General features: G+C 38.5%; 1 protein-coding gene across 7 annotated transcripts in view; it reads left to right on the forward strand.

Annotated features, from left to right (window-relative positions):
- LOC142339801 (type-1 angiotensin II receptor-like) overlaps positions 1 to 17,453 on the forward strand; it is a 41,504-nt gene that overhangs the window by 10,012 nt on the left and 14,039 nt on the right. For 3 of the 7 annotated variants that reach the window (XM_075390081.1, XM_075390080.1, XM_075390082.1), the window contains exons 2-3: positions 5,891 to 6,074; positions 10,862 to 11,023. In XM_075390081.1, coding sequence (XP_075246196.1) covers positions 5,894 to 6,074; positions 10,862 to 11,023 — 343 coding nt within the window. In that variant the 5' untranslated portion in view covers positions 5,891 to 5,893. Of the gene's footprint in view, positions 1 to 3,010; positions 4,242 to 5,890; positions 6,075 to 10,861; positions 11,024 to 17,453 lie in introns of those variants that run through there. The other 4 variants (XM_075390078.1, XM_075390079.1, XM_075390077.1 and 1 more) reach the window with 3 other exon arrangements.

The raw sequence follows: 17,453 nt of genomic DNA on the forward strand, positions 1-17,453 counted from the left end.
TACGTAGTGATTTACTATGTGATGGCGCGTGCTCTGTAACTGTAGGGTGCAGAACGTACTGGGGGGACAGAAACGGAAAACATCCTAAATGGTTTTAAAGAAAAAAACTTGAAATGAACTAAACTTCTTTGCGGCAAGAAAAGTTATTGAGCAAAGATGTGAAAACGTATGGATTTGAGAAGGGAAACAAAATAAATTTTTTCTTTTTTCCTAGATATATCTTTGGTGTATTTACGGGAGTAAAGACCTTAAAAAGCGTCATAGGCCTTATATTATAGGCTTATTTGTTACCTGACTCGAATTGGTTGGAAGCGTATAGCACTGGGCATCTTTTAAGGCTGCATTTTGGTTCAAACAAGCATTCGAAAAGTAATCCTTTGCAAACATGCACTTACAGATCTTTATCTAAATTATTCATGTAGTTATCTATACCCTGTTTTCGAACTAAGGTCTCGAATTAGTCATGATCACTAACTAAAACCCCGTATACGATGTGTCTAACTTCGTTTCTTTTGTAGAAAATTTTGAAGGCAAATTCAGTTTCTTGTTTTTTTTATTAATATGCTGATAATTTGGATACCAGGCTGTTAACCAACATTCACCAAAATTGATTTTTGATCTCAAGTCTGTGCGCCGCATAAAGTGTTAATTTAATTTGTGTCGTTTTGATTCTCTTTGACTCAGTAATTTTCTGTTGAAGTTATTGACGCTCTTTCTTTCCGATTGAGTTTTTGTGATACTTCCGAATTCAATCTGTGGACTTTTCTGTTTGTGCTCCCGGCTTAGTGAGTGGATATTATATGCAACCCATGACGCACGTGCCATATTTTTACGTAGTGATTTTCTACGTAAGGGCACGTGCTCTGTAACTGGGGATCGCATAAAGTACTGGGGGCACAAACGGAATTGATCCCAGTTTGTTTTACCGAAAAAGTTCAAAAAGTTTGAATTGAACATAATTTCTTCGCGGACAAAAAAGTTGTTCAATTTTTTTTCGAAACAATTTTGTTGAGATTCCTCCAAGATACTTTCAACTACAGAAAGCTGGCGATATTTCTAGCAGAGTTCAACATAATTTCTTATGTATGTATATATATATATATATATATATATATATATATATATATATATATATATATGTATGATTGGTAAATATTGAAATTTCATTATTTGCCAATTCGTAAAAACAACTGTTCTGTATAAAAAAAGAATTAGGAGAACTCAGATATTTGAATTGAATTGCACACGAAATATACTGTTTTGTGTACGACACTATGCTCATGTATATTTTCTCTGTTTTTCACCATTTTTGCTTAACGTTTTCTTTTTATTAGACGGGTAACCAAATCTGAGAGACGATGACAGAACAAATAGCTTGTTCAAGATCGTTAATTAATCCACGAAGCCACAACAGCTCGTCATTTTTTTAAACACAAAACATCCATATAGAGGAATTATGAATGCTTTCCTGGCTCTGTCATTGGGGACTAATCATTTCGTTGAGATATAATTAGAAAATCTCAAGATATATTCTCATGTCTTTTCAACTTCGTGATTATTAATTTTTATGAATTTTAATAATAAATAATAAAAAATTGATCTGAAAATTTTTGTTATGATTTTTTCTTATCAAAGTTATGATAATATAGTCAATAACGTGATTCGTTTCCTCAATGGTTTGTGATTGATTTTCTACGCTGATATCGATGCATTAATTTTAAGTCTACGAATAATTAAAATTCTTGTCGCGCAAGGTTGCTCTAAATTCTTTTAATGAGCATTTTTGTAGTAAGCCATCTGTCAAAATGAGCCAGGAAATTGAAGCATTTTTCATTATTATTATCCAAATTTAATATATAGCTTTAACGTGAGAACATCTAACGGGGGTTTTCACAGTTGACTAAGAATGCTTCCAATATAGGCGGGCTTAATCATCATCCCTATATACCAGTTTCAACATAGTTGCACAACTGTCTCAAGTTGATATCAGAAAACTGACAATGGCACCGAATTCTTTTTTTTACCTGGTTCTCGATCTAAAAATTTTCTTGCAACATGAGATTTTTAAATACTTGAAAGATCGAATTGTTTCAAAATATCTTGCCTTCAAGAATTTTTGTTCTAGAACAAAGTTTTTAGATGTTTTTCAACCTAATTGAGGACCAAAAGTTTTCGCTTTTGCGCTAATGCGCATTTTGCGACAATCCTTCATTACTGACGCCTATGTTTTCAGGGCGCAATCAAAGCATCTTGTTTTTTTATATCACATAAATATCTTGCAGCACTTCGTAAATGTACAAAAAAGTACAAAACGAAACTTGCAAGATCTTTCTTGATATACATATGTTACTTTTAATAGGAACTCGACTCTTTTTAGCTGAGAAATGTATGGTGACATCTACAGCAGTGTTGTGCAAGCCAATTAATTTTAAAATGCTTCGGTTGTGGATAAATTCCAGAGCAAAAACGATGTAAATTAAATGTTTTAGTATATTATAAACACGAATCATACTGAAAGAGATCTTTTTAAGCTTTTTCACAACAAAAGAGAAAACCATCAATTGGAAGTGATGATACTTGAATGAATAATCTCACTACTGAATGTCTCGATAGTTTTAAAAAAAGGGCAGTAAGAGATAAAATCAACCTCTGAGGTATGAAAGATAAGCAAAACTGTTGCTCTGGGCAGGGATTGGTCCTCCAATGGTATGAAGATGAGACAATTTTCTAAAACAATGGGACTTCTCTTTGAAATTAGACAACCAGTCCGCTATAATAGGTTTCCTTTTACTGCCCGTGTTGAGAAATTCTTCGGATTTAAACATAAGAAATCGTCGGTTTTCGTCGCTTTTACTTCGCCAAAACCGATCAAAGCCCTTACGTTTTTTTCGTCGTTTTGATCGGTTTTCGTCGGTATTTTAACGTAAGAATCGTCGGTTTTTGCCATTCTAAAACTCTTACAAACCGGACAGTCCCTGCTAGGATTCGAACCTTTGACCCCTATATTACTAGCCACCTTCTCCTCCACTGCACCACTTGTCACATAGTTTTTGTCTATTTCTTTTGTATTTAAACCAATTGAGACTGACAATACCGACAAAAAACGACGATAATCGACACTTCTTACTGCCAAAACCGACAATACCGACGAGAACTACGCTAACCGACACTTCTTACATCAAATACCGACAATACCGACGCAAACGTGGATAATCGAGATTTCCTACATAAAAAACCGACGAAATCGACAAAAGTCGACCAAAAACGACAGTTCGTGCTTCGATTTTGTCGCAATTTCTCAACCCGGGTGAATTTCAACGTCTATTATTCAAATTTTTATAATATGTTTTCTTGTCCCTGAGTTTAAGTTACGACCTATTCTAGGGAATAAATCCCTAACTTAGCTTCCATTCAATTGAAAGGATCTTAAGTGAACCATTGCTTATAGATAAAACCGCAAATTCTCACGATTATTTGAAATTTATTACCCACATAAGGCAGCTTATTATAGTGTTGATTTCTTGAAGGTTTCGTTATTCATATTTATAGTTCTACAAAGTTTCGTTTGAGTTAAGGAGCTATATTTAAAGATGTTTATTCCTAAAATATTAAACCTACTCATTACTTCATTGATGCTTGGCCAAATTGATGTTTTACGGGAAACGCATACCGTACATTGAAAGTTATCAGTCATTTTTGCATTGCTCTTCTGATCCCGGATTGACAAAAATTGAATAGCAGAAATGGAATTCTGACATTTTCATTATTCGAGCTCCAATACCTTTTTATTCGCTTTACCGCACTTACATGAACTAACCTTCATTTTGGGCACATTTTTCTGCTTTATTTAGATTTTAAGATCTAATACAGATCTCAATTTTGTTTACAAAATAATTGATTTCTTGTAAGTTGTCTAAATATGTTCCAGCTCACAGAGTTTCACTTCATCAGAACATGAGAACACTGGTGGTGCCATTTTGTAATGCAAAAAATCCCCCCCCCCCCATTTACTGATGTGCTAAACCTGAGTTATTCAGTGCGTATATTATCATTTATTATTGATGCCCGCTTTCAAAAAAGTGAGCTCAAGATTTTCCTTTAAATTATTTGATCTTGCACTTCCGTGGAACGTCTTAAAATTTAACTCCTTCTACTCCAACTTTTGAAAGTTTCTTGAACTGAGAGAAATGAGATCAGTCTCGAAGACAGACTCACATCATTATGATGGGATTATGATGACGGTTAGTTTCAGTAGTTTTTAGTGCGGTTTGATTGAATGGGTACTTATATATCCTAGTCCAAACGTAATATCAAATTTGCAAATATTTGCAAAATTTTCGGGATTAATGTCAAATTTGCAAATATTTGCAAATTTTCACAGCTGAAGGTGAAATTTGCAAATTTCTGCAAACCAAATCGAAAATTGCAAATATTTGCAAATTCGTAAAAAATGACAAAAACAACCCGCTACTTCATGATACACACTAAATAAAGCTCAGGTAATTTTACGTTGAAAACAACTTAGCTCATCTCAATTGTTAAAGTAGATATGAAACTTTCTGTTTAGGCCCGAGAAAAAATTTTGGTTTAAAAGCAGACAAATTGGGACCAAATTTTTCGATTTTTATCCGTGTGATATCCTCTTTAGGAGTGCTGTTCTGATATAAGACGCTTTTTAAATGGATCAGACAATATCAAATTTGAGCGCATTTAATCTAATATATATAACAAAATGTTGCAAAAGTATTTTTTTGCATCATCTAACTGGATCTTACAAGTTTCTAGAAAAATCATCCCAAATCGCCGGACAAAAAGTTGAATGCTTTTTCTAAAACTAGATGCACGCAGTTGGTTTTAAAAATGTTCATTGAGAAATTTGGAATTGGTTTTTTTAAATACAGCGATTATTGTTGAGACAGAACTATAGAGATGAAAACTATAATTATTGAAGAAACAATAAGGTAGTTAAAGTTGCAAAAAACGAAAAATATATTTCTCCAGCATATTTTAACTCAGAAATAAAGAACAAAATCAGAATGGAATACAAACAACTGGATTTTTCTGTATTCTTTTGTTTGCATTGTTTTTAGTTCATATTAATAGCAACAAAAAAATGTTTGTGGACGAAATACTTATGCTGCAACAATAGGTCCAAAATAGTTACAAGTCTAATATGAGCAAAACTTTTTTCTTTTATTTGTGGGACAGTGGCAGCAAAAACATCAGATCTTTCATCTTGCACAAAAACCAATTTTATAAGCTCTTGACTTGAGATGCTGACAAAACAATAACACACCGGCTAAAACTAATTATTCATTGGCTCTGAATTAGAACTTCCAAGCTTAAAATTAGTATCGTTCTAGAAATGTTAAAAACAGCTCAATTTCAGCCGCAACCTTTTAAAAGATTAGGCAGAAATTTTGCTCAGAATAAGCACCTTCTCAGCACGCTGAGGGACGCAGTTATCTATTACGTTTTGTCTTGCGGATCGAAAAAACAAATATTAAAGTTTTAGATGCGGACGGAACTTTTGCAAAGAGAACCTGACTACTTCAGTGTGACATTTGATGAGATAATTACGAGAAATTTTGCCATATGATCAAGCCCTTGCGCGACCGTTGACCAGAGTTTTTTGATTCAGACCAAAACCTTTCTTCGACCAAGTATATTGGGTCGCATATATTATCCCCGTATAACCCAATATTGCCTAATCAGAGGTCAGTTGGGTCTTGATCCGTAGCCTGGGTGATTGTTTCGGAAGATTGCAGTTATCTTATGGTTTTTCTTAAGAATAAAATTTACATTCGCTCTTTTTTTTGCAGGACTGAGTACATAATTTCAACTATGATACTCCGCGTGTAAATTTTTTAACGTAAATTTGTGTGTTCAGGTAATGCAACTGAACACTACTTTAAGTGCTGGTATATCCAACAGTGAAGACGGGGAGGTACAGCTGGGGTACCAGACACAGATCCGGATTGCACAGGTGGTGACTGTGGCAGTGACCATCCTCGGCTTGGTCGGGAACACACTCGCATATCTCACAGCCGACCACTTTCCTCAAAAGACATCAGGTGGGTCTGCGTCGTGCGCGCTTCTCTGTGCGTATGTATGTGTGCGTGTGTTTGTTTGCGCTTGCGTATCTGTGTGTTAAGTGTTTATGCGTGTATTTCGTGGAAATATGATTTGAAAATTTATTGTTTGGGAAAGGGGTGAGGGGTGCCCAACAAGGACTTTGGTTACACGTTAGACCACACTGCGGAAAGTCAGATTAGAATGCTCAACATCAAAGTATCAGACAAAAAAATGAAAAAAATTGATCTGCTCTTATTGTCTCTTGTGGGTGTCAAATTTTAAAAACCGGTTCGGAAAATTTACAGATACGTGAAAGATACGTGAAAGACTTAATCCCGGGTCGAGGTTTTTGGGTAAATTTTCGTAAGAAATGCGGTGAATGCGGTGAATTTTCGTAAGAAATGCGGTGATTGCGGTGAATGCGGTGAAAAAAATAATTCACCGCTTTTCACCGCATTTCTTACAAAAATTCACCACCAAATTCACCGCATTTCTTACAAAAATTCACCGCATAGACTATTATGGCAAAATAATGTAAGAAATGCGGTGAATGCGGTGAATGCGGTGAAAAAAAATAATTCACCACATTTCACCGCATTTCTTACAAAAATTCACCGCATATGGTTTCCAAAGTTTACTCAATCTGATTTAAATTCACAAGAATTAACGAACAAGTAAGTGACAGTTGGCGCAGTGGAATAAGCATTGGAAGGCATGCACGAGGTCAGAGGTTCGAACCCGTGTAGGGACGATTCTTTTTTGTAAGAATACTGAGAACGAGGTGAAAAAAAATAATTCACCGCGATTCACCGCATTCACCGCAAAAAGATGTAAGAAATACGCGGTGAAAATTATTTTTTTCACCGCATTTCACCACATTTCTTACGAAAATTCACCACCAAACCTCGACCCGGGATAAATCAAGGTCGCTTCTGAAGTTGGAATTTAAGATGCAAAAAAATTTCTGATACATTTGCCGAGAATTGAAAGGAATAGAATGAACTATAGATTGAACTATTTTGGTTGCTCACATCAGTTGCTCAAACATCCGTGCTGACGTTCGCCTTATTCCAGGATCATCGAAGAATTCTTCTTTGATCTTCTCGTGACACTTCGAGATGAAAATTTACACTAAAATGTCACGACTTAAAGTTTGATTTGTAAAAACAACAAGATAATGAAACAACATCAAAAAAGCAAGCATATGTCCTGAACTAAACGCTATAATTTACGTTTTATTCCATTAACAGATAATATAACAATTCTTGATAATTCTAAACTGTATTCTAGTTTTCAATTTTATTTTATTTTCAATAGCATATTGACCAGCCTATAAAAACAAAAGTTATGAAAAGTAACTCACTTTTTCAGGCTTCAAAATTCTTCCTTTTTAGGGTTTGGCTGCTTTTTAGATCTTGGTTTTACCTTCTGACTACTACATTGCATACGGCACATACTTCTCCAAAATTTTGCTACTTGTTTACGTTTTACGTGACAGTTGTACACGACCAAATATCGGTATTTTTGCCATTGAAAATTTACGGCACGAATTTTTTCACTCGTAATAACATAATCTTAAGTGATAACATAATCACTGCCCAATTTTTTGAGCTGGAAAAATTGACAAATTTTCAAATGCTTTGCTACAAAAACTAGTAATTAGTTGAAACCCTAATTGCTTTCGTGAGAAGTGATATATTATTTGAAAAACTGTTATTTATCTTCTTTGTTCACATTCAGTATTTTGAGTGACTTTTTGAAATTAATAACCAATTTGATTTTTTTGGTTATTTGGCACCCCCAGTTGAGACGTTGAATTATGAAAAGACCGTGGTCGACCAATATCGGGTATAGAACGACAGTGGTTGACCGATGTTGGGTATGAAATGATTTTATGTTGACGCTATTAGTCTTGGTCGACTTTATGTCTGCCCTTATGGTCATGGTCGACTTTAGGTCAACCCTAATGGTCATGGTCGACTTTCGGACGATCGATATGGTCATGGTCGACTTTAGGACAACCAATATGGCAATGGTCGACTTTGAGTTTTGTCAAATACTTTTTTGCATATAATGTGGTTTCAGGTGTTCATCGTTTTAGTTCAGTTTGCAAAAAATTATTGCCAAAGACAAAAAATATTTTTTTCGAATTCTTTTTTCGAGTCAACATATTGTCCTTCTATTTCAAATCTTTGACATGTTTGTAGTGCATTTGATGCTATCTTTGTACATACGGTGTACTCAACACTCAGTTTAAAGTACCCATGAACCCTTAAAAATGCATCGAGCATTTGTTAAAAGAGACCTATGAGCAGACTTAAGGTCGACCGTACTGGATATGAAAAGACCATTGGTCGACTTATGAAAAGAGTTTAAGTTGACGATATCAGATATGAACAGACTATTGGTGGACCAACATTGGATATGAAAAGACCGTTGGCCGACTTATGAAAAGACTTTAGGTCGAATATCACTAAGGAAGTCGACCGCGTATTTAAGGTAGGGAAATTACCCCCATGTCAACTTTATAAGTCTTTTCATAATGCCGACCTCTCAACTGGGGACGTAAATAGCTTTCGTGGAAATTATCTATTGCAATAGTAAAAAAGATCTTTGTCTGTGGACAACTCTTACTGTGAGGATAGACAACAGCTACAAAATCGTATCACCGTTGTCCAAAGCGTCATGGACAAATGTAGGACACATATTGGAATTTGAAACAATTTATGACTAATTTGCCATCCTTTTCCTTAAACACACTTAAAGCACCAGTCTTAAAATATGTTCTTGATTAATTTTACAGTTCGCAGCGTAATATATGAATCGACCATAAATTGAACGATTTTAAAATAATCAACCATCTTAGTCATATACTTTCCCAGGTTGAAGTCCAGACACAAATTTTTGTCTGATCATACTTTACAGGCCAAAATTAACTCTGATCAGACTTTCCAGAAGTAAATTCACCCTGATCAGATTTTCTAGACCCAAGTTACCTCTGATCAGACTTTCCAGACACAAAGGGTCTCTGATCAGACTTTTCAGACCAAAGATTTTCTGATCAGACTATCTTCAGACCATGGTACAGACTCAAATTCAGACCATTGCCCAGACCTTAATCAGACTATGATCAGACTCATGTGCGCTGGAAGACATTATGATCAGAACCCGTTGCGTTCGAAGCATTTATGGTCCGACCTAGTTGCGCTTGCAGCCATTCATGATCAGACTGATGCGTGCTCGAAACCGGTTCTGATCAGACTCAAGTGCGCTCAAAATAGTCTGATCAGAGAAAAGTTTTACTTAAGAAAAAAGTCTCTTAGTTTTCCTATAATATGTTCATTTCATAAAAACTGATGCGTGCAGTATTTAATTCGTCTAAGGATAAATCAATTATAAAAATATTGCAAAAGAAAACGAAATCCAACTGTTGAGAAGCAATTTTATTTAGTGAACCGTTTAGTGTTTATTTTTGACTCAATGGATGAGTTTAGACAGCTTTTCATAAAAAACATCGTGGTCTCCAGTTGATCAAAATTTCTACTGAAGGGGACCGGCCTCTGCTATCAACTGGACTCTTTTTTTCTGATCAGAGTTATGAGACTTTAAATGAGTCTCTGATCAGAATGCTGCTTTATTGTTTCCTCTCGGCTGAGCCAGCATCTCTCAGTAAAAAATACACAAAAAAATGAAAGAAAAAATTAAGGCGCTCGAAATGGTCCCTGATCAAACCCAAATGCGTTCGAAGGCTTTTCTGATCAGACCAAAGTGCGCTCGAACAAGTTATGATTAGACCCAAGTGCGCTCGAATCCGCCTATGATCAGACTTTTTAGACCAAATTGGCCTCTGATCAGACCATCTCCAGACCATGGTCCAGAATTTTCAGACCAAAACTACCTCTGATCAGACCATCTGCAGACCATCGTCCAGACTGTAGTGCGCTCGAACTTCCTTCCACACCCTGTAATTTCGGTCTGGGACCACACGGGTGTGCGCTCGACTGGGTCTGATCATAAACCAATTTCGTTTTGGACCTCAACCTGGGTAGTTTTCATCGGTCTTGTACATCGGCATAGAGTTACGTCGGCTTAAATGTAGGTATTAGGTTAGTAGTTTGAATTCTTGTATAAATTTCGTACACGACAAATTCTCTAATTTTCACTGACTAGAACCACTCTGTTTTTAATGTAATTTGGGGATCTATTCGGTCATATGCTGGAATGTTGGGAATGGTCCCAGTATAAAATTGAAATTTCAAATTGATACAAAATTTGACGGCTGAGGCAACTAACGTCTCTCCTTCAGTGGTTAAGTTAATTGGAGAAGCAATTCTTATTATTGAAAAAAAAGAAAATTGAAGTTTTTCAATTGTAGCAATTAACTTTGTTTCGATTTCTGTATATGCCGATAATTTTTGTCGCCCAGAAACAAAACACGCACGCGCTGTGTCGATTAGTTATTTCATCAATCGTGTTAGTGTTCACAGACTCGAATCAAGTCTTATGTCAGAGTTGCCTGATCACAGTGATTTCCTATGTCTGTCACATTGGTCATTTTTCTGCTACCTCACCTTGTGAAATTTTGAGCTTCATTCGAGATAGACAGGTTTTATAAGAATGTCAGAATTAAAAAACAAAGTAAAATACTGACATCGGATACTATGATTCAGACTGCATTTCTATGTTACAATAATCAGTATCAGTATTTCATGAAATCGGGTCGCGAATAGGACAATTTTTTGGTTAGTTAGGTATCACGCTTTTCTGTTTTTGGTGGTGACATTAGGCCAGGCTTTTATCAAGTGCCTGGCAGTGAGTGACACAGTGGCAGGGTTCCAAGACGGGGTGATGGAGGCACTTCTGGCTATGATGGGGGTCAGCTTCTTCTCCCTCCACCCCATGCTGTGTCGATTCCTTGGATGGTTCACGTACTTCTCATCAAGCGCAGGTATGACGATAGATAGGTAATGATTACATAATTGTTCCTTTTTACTTTAAATGCCAAACAAAAAGCGACCTCTGATCAGACGCGTTCCCAAGTTCAGGCCTCGACTTGAGAAAAGAAACAAAACTTCCTTTGGGAAAGACCTTTATTTATTAAAATCGTTCGGCGGGGTTTCCTTCACAAAGTCGAGGAAAAGTGTTTTCACGGGTCGAGCAAAAATCTACTGATGGGAATTTTGGGACAAGCAAGGTGTTTTCAATTTAGTACTCAAGCCAAGGAAAATCCGTCGGTCGTGCATGATCTTTTCAATTGTCGAGCAAAACTTCTAGTAGTCTGCCTTTTGGCAAATTCAGAAATTAAAATAAACTCTGTTTCTGTCAACACGGAAGCCGCTATGGAGCAGTCCAACATAACCAACAGCTGCAAAACTGCCAAAAGACTCAAGAATTTTGTCAAATCTCAAGATAAAACCGAGATCGCAACTGGAATATGTTGCCATATTACTTGATTGTAAGAAACTAGGTAATTCAATTGTAATAGTCTTTTCCTCATCAGCAATGATGAAGGTATAGTGTTGGGTTATGGACTTTCGCAAGCGGAATAAAAAGCGTTTTTAACTAAGTAAAAGAATTAATTTCTCAAAAATGAGAGAATAACAAAATGATATTTTACAGTAGAATTTAGAGATTTACAGGAGAGATCTGATTATTAGATCAAGATGGTGATTTGAATTTGGGGATGAAAAAGGACTCAAAAATCAGCTGTATATATACCCATTATCAGTGTGAAAAAGTCAAGATACAAAACTAATCTTAGCACCGTGATTTATAGTGGGGGTCGCAAAGGTTACCCAATATGGTTTGCTTCTGCAAATCAGTCGCAAAGGGAACCATAAATGGAATGCATTTGCACTTTTCTAAGAATTCATTCACACTTCCGGAGATATCATCATCATTTAATACATGCTGGGAAGATTTTACATCAATTAATCTAACTCTAATAATAGTTATCTAGATTCACCAATTTGAACCGAATATTGATTCTCAGCACCATTTCTTGACGATTCATTTATATAATTTCTTTGATCAAAATCAAATTGCTTGTCTTTCTAATCTGGTAAGTCAAACTTTCTTTCTAATTCTCACTAAGTTTAAGACTATAGTTTGATCGAAATTCTAACACCCCCACTCAGACTTGAGCTGATTGCGTAGAGTCTGTTCCCATCAAAACTGCTCTGAATGTTTCCACTTTCGAAACGGGTAAGGACTTTGTGAAGATGTCCGCTGCCATTTTGTCTGTAGGAACGTAATGAATTGAAATAGTCCCATCCTCCGTTTTGTCCCGGATGAAGTGAAACTTTGTTTCGATGTGCTTGCTCCTTTTGTGCATGACCGGGTTTTGGCAGAGTCTGATACAACTTTGGTTGTCTTCTCCAATTGCTATTGGACGTTTCTGTTGGATGCCAAAATCCTCTAGAAGTTGTTTCAGGTAGAGTGCTTCCTGAACTGCTGCTGCCATGCCCTGATATTCTGCTTCTGATGAAGAAAGAGCAACTGTGGCCTGCTTCTTGACACCCCAGCTGAGTGCTGCGCGACGTCCGTTGAGCTTGAAGTAATAGCCCGTTGTTGATTTTCTGTCGTTCACGTCTCCAGACCAGTCTGCATCACTTTCCCCCACTAAATCATAACTAGCCTCTTTTGTGTAAGTAAGTTTTAAACCTTTTGAACCTTGAAGATATCGCAGAAGTCGTTTTCCGCACATCCAGTGTTGATTGGTAGGTGCATTCATGTGTCTGGACAGAATGTTGACTGTGAACATGATGTCTGGCCTCGTCTGTTTGGCCAGATACAGAAGTGATCCAACCAAGCTTCTGTAGATCCTCTGGTCCACTTCTTCGTCTCCGTTCTGTGCTGTCTGAAGTTTCAAATTCAAATCAGCTGGAGTTCTTGAGGGTTTGCATTGATCCATTTGAAACCGCTCAAGCATTGTTTCTATGTAGCGTTCTTGGTCGACTGTGACTTTGCCCTCATCTCGTCTGATTCTTAGACCCAGAAACCAGTGTAGTCTCCCTCTGTCTTCCATGTGAGAGGTTGCTTCTAGTGCCTTCTTGACATCAGAGACCACTGTCATACTTCTTGATGCTACTATGATGTCGTCAACCCAGACCAAGATGAAGGTGTGATCCTCTGCTTCTGATCTTGCGAACAAGCAGTGATCGTTCCTGCTTCTGGTGAACCCCTGTCTCAGTAGGAAGTTTTCCAGCTCATTGTACCAGTTGTTAGCAGCCTGTTTCAAACCATAAATTGATTTATTTAGTCGACATACTAACTTCTCTCCATCTGATCCGCGTTTTACAAACTCCTGTGGCTGTTCCAGATACACTTCTTCCTCGATTGGTGAGTGCAGGAAAGCAGTCTTGACATCAAATTGGTGCATCACATGGCCCTGCTTCGCTGATAGCTGAAGTAGAATCCTGAATGTCTCTGGCTTACAGGTAGGCGCAAAAGTCTCAAAGTAGTCCAGTCCTTCCACTTGTTTGAAGCCTTTTGCCACATAGCGCGCTTTGTATTTGTCCACTTGACCAGTGGGTCCCAATTTCACTTTGTAAACCCATTTGCCCGGTATGACGTCCCTGTCTGTGGGTGGTCTCACTAGGTTCCAAGTCTCGTTGTCTTGGAGTGCCTTGACCTCGTCCTTCATTGCCCGGTGCCACTGGTCCCAAACGTCACCTTGCTTGGCTTCGTACACTGTTTTGGGTTCCACATAGTTGCCCTCAGTCACAGCAACATGGGTCCTGACTTCTCCAAAAAATTGCGGAACATTCCTTGCTCGTGTCCCTCGTCTGGGCTCTGCTCTGTCCGCGTGTTCCAGTGCATCTTCATTGAAGCCAACTGTCACTAACTGTGAGAAGTCTTCTGTGTCACTGTCTTCCAGTGAATCTGAGTCTCTGTGACTCCCTCTTGTTGCAGTAGATCCTTCATCTAGTGCTGTTTCTCCAACATCCGAGGCCTCTTGTCTCAGTGTTGTTTCTTGAGTATTCACGCTCCCTGCGTCATGCCACTCCTCCTTTATTGCAGTAGATGTGTCCTGTCGTTCTCTGTTGTCATCGTCTTGATGACCATCATCTGGGTGCCAGATTCCCAGTTCCGACCCATCATCTAGTAGGTCAGCCGTTTCTTTGTTGTCAGGGATTGAGCCCACTTCAGACTCCTTGATGATCACATCTCGAACTGCCATCACCTTGCGTGTGTTGGGTATGTACACCAGGTATCCGTTTTCTCCTTCAGTGTAACCCGCAAACTTTCCTTCCAGTGCCTTGGGTTCAAGTTTGCTGACTTCTCTGTCCCTCTTCCTCATGAAGACTGTGCAACCAAAAATAGATAATATACTAATTGGAAGCTTAGGTTTTACACCTCTCATCAGCTCTGCTGGGCATTTTTCTTCTCCTCGTCTCACAACCAAGTTTCTGATCCTTGCTGCGTGAAGAATTGCTGCTCCCCACATCATCTTGGGAAGTCCTGAGTCAATGAGCAAACATCTTGCCATCTCCAGCAGTTCCTGTTGCACCTCTCAGCTAACCCATTCTGTTGTGGCGTCTCTGGTATGGTCTTTTCCTGTAGAATGCCTGCATCCAAGCAGTACGTCTTGAACTGCTCTGAGAGAAGCTCCTTCGCATTGTCTTGCCTCAGCTTCTTGGGCGTCCCCACACTGAGAACAAATTTCTTCAGGCTGGCCAGTGCTTCACTCTTTGCCTTAAGCAAGTCCACAAACACAAACTTCGTGTATTGGTCTGCAAACACTATGCAGAACCGGAACCCTGACAGTGACTCTACTCTGAAAGGTCCCATCACGTCTGTGAACACCCTCTCCAGCTTCTCTTCTGCTTGGGTCTCTGCCACTCTTGGTACTGGAGTCTTTGTGATCTTGGCCAATGCACACACATTGCATACATCATCGAGTTCCCCCACTGTCTCTGGTGCATTCCTGACCACATCCGCTTGATTCAAATGACCCAATCGTCTGTGCCACTTCCTTGCACTGTCAAGTTTCACGCTGTTGGAACTCATCTTGAATTCTAGAACGCTGCAGGGTAAGTAAAACAAATTATTTTCTTGTGTTAGTTTTACCCGAGTTCCCTTCTGGAGTTTCATGCAGCTGTTTCCTCTCTCGAAAGTGAAGCTATGTCCCCACTCCGTGCATCTTGAGACTGATAGAAGGTTTGAAGAATAGTCCGGCACACACAGAACATTTTTGAGTTCGCATTGGAATTCCCCTTTGTTTGAGGGTATGCTGATCCTCACACAGCCTCTGCCCACCACTCTGGAAGCCTCTCCGTTGGGATTTCTGACCACTGATTGAATGGGCACAAAGTCCAGAAACGCATCGATGTTCGTCACTATGTGATCTGTACAACCACTGTCCACTAGCATGCCTGCTGTCTTTCACTGGGTAAGATCTGCCCAGCATTCCTCGTCTGGTGTAGCCAATGTTGGACCCATTGCCACTGACTCATGTTTGCCTCCATCTCTTTGTCTCTTGCATGCCCTGTCTAGGTGACCCTTCTCACCACACTTGCTGCATTGTGCTGTCTCCTTCTTCCTGCAGTCCTTGGCAAAGTGTCCAGGGATCCCACACACAAAGCAGTTTCCTTTCTTGGGTCCCTTCTTGAGGTCACGCGTCACTGCCAGTGCCACTGAACCGCTTTGTCCCTTGTGTCTCTGCACCGTGCTCTCATGAAAGTTCTGCAGCCTTTTCCTCAACTCTGTGAAGTTCGTTGCCGGGTTGAAGCTTTCCTGTATTACAAAACTTTCATACCTCATTGGCAGACCATTGAGGACCAAGGCGTTGAAGAGGGTCTCTGAGACTGCTTCCCCTGCTTATTGTAGCCTTGTGAGCAACTCTTGTCCTCTGATGAAGAAGCTGTCCAAATCCTCAGAATCCTCGAGCTGCAGTCGAGCAAGCTGTGCCACTAAAGTCACCACTGTCGGCGTCTCCACACTCTGAAATCTCTCTTGCAAAAGCTTCCAAGCCTTTGCTCCATCTCCAATGCCGTCATCTCCCACACAGTCATGTCTCATCAGCATGAGGGTTGTTGCATCTAGAGTCAGTGCCAGATGGCACCACACATTGTTCCGTTTCTCCTTGATGTCTGCAACTTCCTTCTCATATGCATCCTTCAGCACCTTGTGGTTCTTCTTTTCATCATTGGTTGCCCCATTGGCCAGTGGCGCAGGCTCATTGGGTTGCTCCTCTGTCCCCAGTAGTGATTTGTAGAGTCCCTTCGTCTGCATCATCGCCACAAATCTTGTGCTCCAGATTGGAAAGTCCTGTGCCTTTCCTGTGTAGGTCAGCAGCTTCACTGTCTGTTGATCCATTGAAGTGTGAGCAGGCAAAACAGTTGTGAAAAGAAAAGGTACTAAGCAGAAAAGGATTATGACTGTCAACAACAAATTAGTTTTGTTTTGGAAATTAATTTTATGACTTAAAAAATTGCTGGGCCCATAACCTGTTGGGTTATGGACTTTCGCAAGCGGAATAAAAAGCGTTTTTAACTAAGTAAAAGAATTAATTTCTCAAAAATGAGAAAATAACAAAATGATTTTTTACAGTAGAATTTAGAGATTTACAGGAGAGATCTGATTATTAGATCAAGATGGTGATTTGAATTTGGGGATGAAAAAGGACTCAAAATCAGCTGTATATATACCCATTATCAGTGTGAAAAAGTCAAGATACAAAACTAATCTTAGCACCGTGATTTATAGTGGGGGTCGCAAAGGTTACCCAATATGGTTTGCTTCTGCAAATCAGTCGCAAAGGGAACCATAAATGGAATGCATTTGCACTTTTCTAAGAATTCATTCACACTTCCGGAGATATCATCATCATTTAATACATGCTGGGAAGATTTTACATCAATTAATCTAACTCTAATAATAGTTATCTAGATTCACCAATTTGAACCGAATATTGATTCTCAGCACCATTTCTTGACGATCCATTTATATAATTTCTTTGATCAAAATCAAATTGCTTGTCTTTCTAATCTGGTAAGTCAAACTTTCTTTCTAATTCTCACTAAGTTTAAGACTATAGTTTGATCGAAATTCTAACATATAGCGTTTTTCGGTTGTTTTAGCCTCCAAACGTATGAGTTAGGTTATTTTAGAAACATAATACAGATGTTCGATTGAGCAGTGGTTCTTCTTTGCAAAACAGATGAAGAGCATACAGACTGACCAACTTATAATAAGCAAGAGTGAGCAACAAAATTGTACATCAAATTGTCGCAGCAAAAGTGCAGACTCCTGAAAAGACTCATGCTCGACTCATGATTTGACAAGAACTCGAACTAAATTTTGTAATTCAATATTTTATGTCAAAGCAAAGGCAAGCAGATCAATTGGGTAGAACTAAACAGTATTTTATTTAA

This window comes from Convolutriloba macropyga, chromosome 5, assembly GCF_964194025.1.
Source record: "Convolutriloba macropyga chromosome 5, txConMacr16.3, whole genome shotgun sequence".
NCBI classification, from domain to species: domain Eukaryota; kingdom Metazoa; phylum Xenacoelomorpha; order Acoela; family Convolutidae; genus Convolutriloba; species Convolutriloba macropyga.